General features: G+C 33.9%; 1 protein-coding gene across 3 annotated transcripts; it reads left to right on the top strand.

The window, feature by feature from the left end:
* Positions 1 to 1,144: 1,144 nt before the first annotated feature.
* On the top strand, positions 1,145 to 4,508 carry LOC100786038 (pentatricopeptide repeat-containing protein At2g34400). Of its 3 annotated transcripts, none has more exons than XR_417883.4 (3): positions 1,145 to 2,124; positions 2,724 to 3,803; positions 3,978 to 4,508. XR_417883.4 is itself a non-coding variant. In XM_003545201.5 (2 exons), exons 1-2 carry the CDS (start codon positions 1,247 to 1,249, stop codon positions 3,670 to 3,672), a joined length of 1,827 nt encoding a protein of 608 aa, XP_003545249.1. In that variant the 5' UTR covers positions 1,145 to 1,246; the 3' UTR covers positions 3,673 to 4,508. The 3 variants fall into 3 exon arrangements, 1 of the variants encoding a protein (XP_003545249.1); XR_417882.4 differs by having other exon boundaries at positions 3,890 to 4,508; XM_003545201.5 differs by having other exon boundaries at positions 2,724 to 4,508.
* The last annotated feature ends 3,120 nt before the right edge of the window (positions 4,509 to 7,628 follow it).

Raw genomic sequence — 7,628 nt, 5'->3', positions numbered from 1 at the left:
GCTATTGATGCTCAAAGAAAATTATCATACCCTACTCATCTATTCATCAGCATAATCAGGACCTGAGTCAGCGGAAATAACTTATAACAATAAAAAAACAGTAGATTTAAATATATAAAAACAAAAAATATAAGGTTTTTTATATTTTTTTGTAAAAAAAATATTTATGATTTTTTAAATGAAAGGATAAACTTGCATCCCTCACTAATGTAAGATGGTGTTTGATTCCACGATTCAATATCAAGACTTCCTCTCACATAAATTACGTTCAACATGCTTTGAAACACGTGATTTGTGTAAAACAAACTCATTGTAAGTAAACTCATGTGAATGTAAGGGTGTTGGAGGTGTCATTTAATTCAATTTTTAGATAAAAAATCATTCAAACTAAATAAAATAAATATACACGTTTCATTCAATTAAAATATAACATTTGAATTAAATCAAATCAATCTTTTCGCTTAGATTTCATGATTTTATTAATTTTTAGTATATTATCATAATTTAAATATATCAACTAAAATTACATAATTATTATATATGCTATATAATTTTAAAAATGAATTTTATTTTTATTAATTTTTTTAACATGTTTTAATTAAAAATTATTATATTCAATTTTATTTAAAATTATATAAAAAATATTACCAACTATTTTTTTGTAATATAATAGTAATTTGTGCATCATTTGATATTCAACATTATTTTTTTAACAATTTTAGTACATCCTTTTTAACTTATGAAAATAAAATATACATTTTGATTATAAAACAAATGTAAAGTAATAAATTATTTAACATTTATCATTAATTATCACAATAAAAAATCAATATAATTATAATATCTTATCTGTTTAATTTTTTATAATAACATCTGAAAATTGAATAAAATTACAAAAAAAATATGTCATTTCTTATTTTTATGATTTTTAATTTTTTTGAATCAATTAAACGGTTTACAAATAATTTAGTTTGATTTTGAACACTCTATAAGAAAGCACAACAATGATCATTATAAATGATAGATAAAGATAATTATTTGATCTTTGATTCAATATAATGTTATTTGATTTTAATATGAAGAATGATATTTGAACATTCATTTCTTTCTAATCCTCTTTTTTGATCATAGGTATATTTTTGCTTTCACAAAATGTGTCTAATTAGTATCTCATGGTCTAATAGGTGAGAAATATTTCTCATAGTAATAGTGTGGTAACTGACATAACGGAGTGAGGTAGCGGAGGATGGTTGGCGGGCGGCAGCTGGCATTTGAAAATGTAGCAGTTGGCGGCAAGTGCAAGTGTCTAGTTTTCTTAGCGAAGCAATGTTCATCAAGCAAGACGCTCCAACAGGTTCACGCCCAAATGGTGGTGAAGTCCTCCATCCACAGCCCCAACAACCACCTTCTCTCCAAGGCCATACACCTCAAAAACTTCACCTATGCGTCCCTTCTCTTCTCCCACATCGCTCCCCACCCCAACGACTACGCCTTCAACATCATGATCCGCGCCCTCACCACCACCTGGCACCACTACCCTCTCGCCCTCACCCTCTTCCACCGCATGATGTCCCTCTCCCTCTCCCCAAACAACTTCACCTTCCCCTTCTTCTTCCTCTCCTGCGCCAACCTCGCCGTCCTCTCCCCCGCCCGCGCCGCCCACTCCCTCGTCTTCAAGCTCGCCCTCCACTCCGACCCCCACACCACCCACTCCCTCATTACCATGTACTCACGCTGCGGCCGCGTCGCGTTCGCGCGCAAGGTGTTCGATGAAATTCCCCGCAGGGACTTGGTGTCGTGGAACTCCATGATCGCCGGGTACGCGAAGGCGGGCTGCGCCAGGGAGGCCGTGGAGGTGTTTGGGGAGATGGGGAGGAGGGATGGGTTTGAGCCGGATGAGATGAGCCTGGTGAGTGTGCTCGGGGCTTGCGGTGAGTTGGGGGACTTGGAGTTGGGGAGGTGGGTGGAGGGGTTTGTTGTGGAACGTGGCATGACTCTTAACTCGTATATTGGTTCTGCTCTGATTAGTATGTATGCTAAATGCGGGGATTTGGGGTCCGCTAGAAGGATCTTTGATGGCATGGCTGCAAGAGATGTCATCACGTGGAATGCTGTTATATCAGGGTGAGTCAGTATGTTGTTCAAACTAACTCTTACCAGAGATTAATCTGTTTAGATAAAACTTCTCCTTAGGCATTTGGGAGAAGAAAATAAGAAAGAAAAACGAAATAAGCTTCTCCAATGAACTAAACTTAGCTTATGCATAAGCTAATTTATAGAAGTTCTCCCATTTTGCTTATCCAAAAGCTGAATTAAACTATTTTACGGAGAAATTTATCCATGTCTTGTATGGCTTGTATGAGCATTATCATATATGTATGGATGTGCATGTAGGGTTAGATAGTGGGTTTGAGTATGCTTTGTGCATGTCAAAGAAGTGCAGGCAGAGACACTTCAAAATAGTACCTGTGTCATGTCAAATACTTCATGGAGGCATGGACAATTTGAATGACCCTAGGTTCATTTTACTTGTTTTATACTTTGATTTTCAAAGTTTAATACCAGAACTTCCGTGAATAATACAATTATTAGATAAATTCTATCCATGTCCATATTATGCTGTTTCCACGTCACGGGTTGTATCCATGGATCTGTCTTGGTTTTCCTGCAAACTCAATTTATTTTTATTTTTAATTTATCCTGTGATTTTCACATCTTGACAGATATGCTCAGAATGGAATGGCGGATGAAGCAATCTCTTTATTCCATGCTATGAAGGAGGACTGTGTTACTGAAAATAAAATTACCTTGACTGCAGTGCTCTCTGCATGTGCCACCATTGGCGCTCTGGATTTGGGGAAACAGATTGATGAATATGCATCGCAACGAGGATTTCAGCATGATATTTTTGTGGCTACTGCGTTAATTGATATGTATGCTAAGTGTGGGAGTTTGGCCAGTGCACAGAGAGTTTTCAAAGAAATGCCCCAAAAAAATGAAGCTTCTTGGAATGCAATGATCTCAGCACTTGCTTCTCATGGAAAAGCCAAGGAGGCGCTATCACTATTTCAGTGCATGTCAGATGAGGGTGGAGGTGCCCGTCCTAATGATATAACATTTGTAGGGTTGCTTTCTGCTTGTGTGCATGCAGGCCTTGTTAATGAGGGCTATAGATTGTTTGATATGATGAGCACATTGTTTGGATTGGTACCAAAAATTGAGCACTACTCTTGTATGGTTGATCTTTTGGCTCGTGCTGGTCATTTATACGAGGCCTGGGATCTAATTGAGAAAATGCCCGAAAAACCAGACAAGGTTACATTAGGTGCTCTGCTTGGTGCCTGTCGAAGTAAAAAAAATGTAGATATAGGTGAACGGGTTATACGGATGATTCTGGAGGTGGATCCTTCAAATTCTGGGAATTATATTATCTCATCAAAAATATATGCAAATCTGAACATGTGGGAAGATTCAGCAAGGATGAGATTGTTGATGAGACAGAAGGGTATTACTAAAACTCCTGGTTGTAGCTGGATTGAAGTTGAGAATCACTTGCATGAATTTCACGCTGGTGATGGTTTATGCCTTGACTCTATAGATCTAAGTAACATTATTGATTTGCTCTATGAGGAACTCAAAAGGGAAGGGTATGTCCCAAAAGTTGTTGAATAGCTTTATGAGTTGTGTGGAGCTAAAGATTGTTTTATTGGAAGTTTTCGAGGTGAGGAATATTGGATCAAGTGGCACTCAGCTGTCTCAGCTCAATTATTCAATATTCATGTTTATTGGATTGGTTTCATCAGGTAAGTGTGATCAGACAGCAAAATTAATGTATAGTGGGAACCATAGTTGTTTTTCTAGTGATGTTTATATTCTTTTGTGCATGAAGCTCGGATATAGATCATTTTATGAGCCTCTGGCGTTTACACCAGATTAAATGTCATATAGAAATGAAAAGGAGATTCTTATGAAAACAGGTGTCGCACTGCTGCTGTCTTTTGGAGTATTCATAGGCATCTCTGCTCCAAGTTTTGACACTCCAAGAAGTTTTTCACTTTTTGAGTTGGGGAAAATAAGAGAACATACTTTGCTTCAGAAGAACAAGATTTTGCATTGATCAGGCAAACATTTGTGGTCAGTGGGATCCAACAATTGATCTTGCTTTTATGGAAGCAACAGTAGTTCTACGATATTAGCAAGATCATAAAGAGTATATGAAAATTTTAACATTCCATATTTATATTTGATATTCACCAGTGGTGATTTAGTTAGGTAATTATAGTATGGAAACAAAAAATTATTTTACAGATAAGATGGAATAAAGATTTTTCCTTGGCCATCAATGCACAGATTCAATGGAGATTGTTTGCTAGTGGAGGTGATAGGAGTGTAAGCAAACAATTTATCACTTTCATTTCTTTTATGTCCTTATTTATTTTCTACTTTCATTTTCTTGTTCTATAATGCGATAAAATTATTCAAAATTATGAGATTGGTTTAGCTAGTGATATAATATTCATAGTGGACTTTCATCGTACTTTTATGAGATTATTGGGCTTTCATTTTATGAACAACAAGTTGTTAACAAATAGAAATGCTAAATTTTATGAAAGCCAATTGCAAAATTTAAGTGTTTTCATTTTATGAACAACAAGTTGTTTTTCTTTCATATGGAGTTTTTCACTTATTCCTACCATGATTTTTGTTTTCATTCTGTTCTATCATTGTCACGTATATTCAGTATGTATGATTTTGGTGAAATAGTTTAGGTTTAATGTTCATGCATCTCTAATTTAAATTTTTACACTACAACCAATGAAAAATTACTATAAAAATGAATTAACTGACTACTTACAGTGGTTTATAATTAGATGAAAATGCACGATCGCTCATCCTAAAATTGGCTGTCCAATGATTGTCAAGGGAAACATCCAATAGTTCAAACTTAATGGGCCCTAATATGATGCTTCACTGTTACCATGCTTTTTCTAATGGTACCACCGTTGTTGTCAAGGCCCAAAGTTCAAACGTGAAATCACGTGTAAAGGGGCCATGACTGAATGCGACTTCACGAGATTATTCTTGATAAACGACGTTGAAGCAATTACCCACCGCCTTGTCATGGATCTGACTGCAGCTAATTATTACCAAAACAATCTTAACCACAGGCTTCCTTATCTAAATTGTGAGGCCCGGTCTTTTTTTTACTATTAGTGAGACTTGTCGAGACACGATCATGGTAACCCCACAAAAATAACATTAAAATTAAAAATAATAAATATATTTTGTGGGAAAAAATGTTTATTTTTTATTTAACAAAATATTTTGATATAATTTATTATTTATTTTATTTTCTCTTCGAATCGTTCAAACAAACGAAGAGAAATTTTTTTTACTTCTTCTTATTTTTAATTCATTTAAACATATCTTTTATACTCTATTTCTCATTTATTTTTGTCCTTTTTATTTCTAACCTACACAAGTCATGTATCTTTAGAGGCTACATGTCTGCATTAGTTTTTATTGGGCTGGGCCTGTAGGTTGAGTCTTGACAGGGACAGCTGTCAGAGCCCAATTGGTGACTTTACCAGTTTTAAGCAAAAAAAAAAAAGTTTTTTGAAAATATGAAAAATATAATCTTGTGACAGTGAAATAAGTTAGTTACTGACAACGAGCTTTCCCAACTACCGAACTTATACATAATATTCATGTACTTGGAAACCTGAATTAAATTTAAGTTTTTAATAATATAGTTATAGAGATCTAACAAGTAATAATACTACATGAGAATTTTGGGATCTTTCCATTGTTGTTCTACTTTTGTGGGACACATGTCCATGTTAAGTATAATCAGGTAGTGAGGTGATATGGTAGAACAGACCAAATTTGCATTGGAAGCACGCGAAAGAATATGCCAAAAGTTAGAAATGATTTCTATGAAGATATGGAAAGTCATTTGAGAAATAAATGATTGAAAGTAATGGAAGATACATATTAATGGCAAAATAGATTTTAGAAAGTGACAACACTTGAAGAGCAAATGAAAAATAGCATACTACATTCATGTACCGGGTTGAAATAAGTAGTTGAAGCACAAGTTTGAGAATTATGAAGTATTTAAAAGAGTTTCTTTGATTAAATTTATGAAAGTAGCTTATGAGTATGGAGGTGGAAAGGAAGTTGTAGGATGTTTTTATAAAGATAAGTTGTTGAAAATAATTAAAACGCATACCCACTAAGTCAGAAGCTATGTTATTATCGACCAATGACCCATTGTCTTGATATCTTGATTGAGTCAATGCCTAATTTGATTTTAATAACATTGCCAATTACATTTTGCAACTAATAAAATATGAACATCTACCAAAATGTTGACATAACAACGTGACAATATTTGGGATGGGCAACAAATTGAGCAAGAAGGGTCAATTGCTAAGAGCATACCAATGCATGAAGATAGGAAACCAACTAGGTACAGAGAATAGCTAGTTAGGGATATAACTATTGGTTACCAATTATGATAGGAAATACAATGTACAAAATTCTGTCAGGATATGGAGTGTAAATATAGTATAATAAGTATGAACATAGCTTGCAAGATGTTTATACAGTTAAGCAAGAGGAGGTATTAGCTTATAAAACCTTTGACTGTTTCCATGGTTTGTAAGGGATGAGTATTCCTGGTAACCTATTTCCTCTTAATGAAGTTTCTTTTTGCTGATTTTTAAAAAAAAATACAAAGACTTGAGAGAAAGAATTTGTAGGAATTCAACAATAAATTTTCACCTCATTTATATTTCTTTAGTTCTTCTTTATCAAAGGAAATCTCATTACAACACTAATGATCAATAAAGGCCAATTTAGTGATTGATGTTTTTGGGTGCTAAAATATCAATTGTAGCAACTAATTTATAAATTTGGTTGCAAAATCAGTTATTAATTGTGGTTTAAATGACCTTGTTTATAGGTCACTATCATATTTAGTGACTGAAACTTAAATTTTTTTAAAAAATTTATTTATTATTATTTTAAACTCTTGAATAGGATACTTAAGATAGACAACTTTTTAATTTTAGATAGTGAGTAAATCATACTTGTAATTTTATTTCAGATAGTAAACTTTTTTATTAAAAGGTTTTTTCATGAGTGGGAATATAAAAAATCACACAAAGAACATATCACAATCTAACAAAAGAGGTCCATAAAGCATCATAAATTAAATGATGCGCAATAATTCAAAATCAAGAAGGCTGTAGAACTTGAAGATCCCTGTCAAGCCAACTAATCAGACTGGTTTTTTTATTAAAAAGTTTGTGTGGGCATTTCATCGTTATGCAACAAAATGTTATTTCTTATTTGTGGTTGTGGTCTGTGATTAAAACCTTTAACAACGACACAAAATGATTGTGTAACTGTCTAACTGAATCTTATTCGTGGCCAAAGAGAGAGCGTGGGTGTAACCAACGTCAAAACTGTTATATATACAAAATTAATGCGTATATGTTTTGTACTCGTGTGCACATATATGACACCTTCATGAGTGATTCTTAACTGTGCTGTGCTACAAAAAATCATCTTAAGGTATCTCTCACAAAATCTTGGTAACAGAGAGTTTTGGAGGATACCCT

Source organism: Glycine max, chromosome 14, assembly GCF_000004515.6.
Source record: "Glycine max cultivar Williams 82 chromosome 14, Glycine_max_v4.0, whole genome shotgun sequence".
Taxonomy (NCBI): Eukaryota; Viridiplantae; Streptophyta; class Magnoliopsida; order Fabales; family Fabaceae; genus Glycine; species Glycine max.
This window is presented reverse-complemented; position numbering and strand designations above follow the sequence as displayed.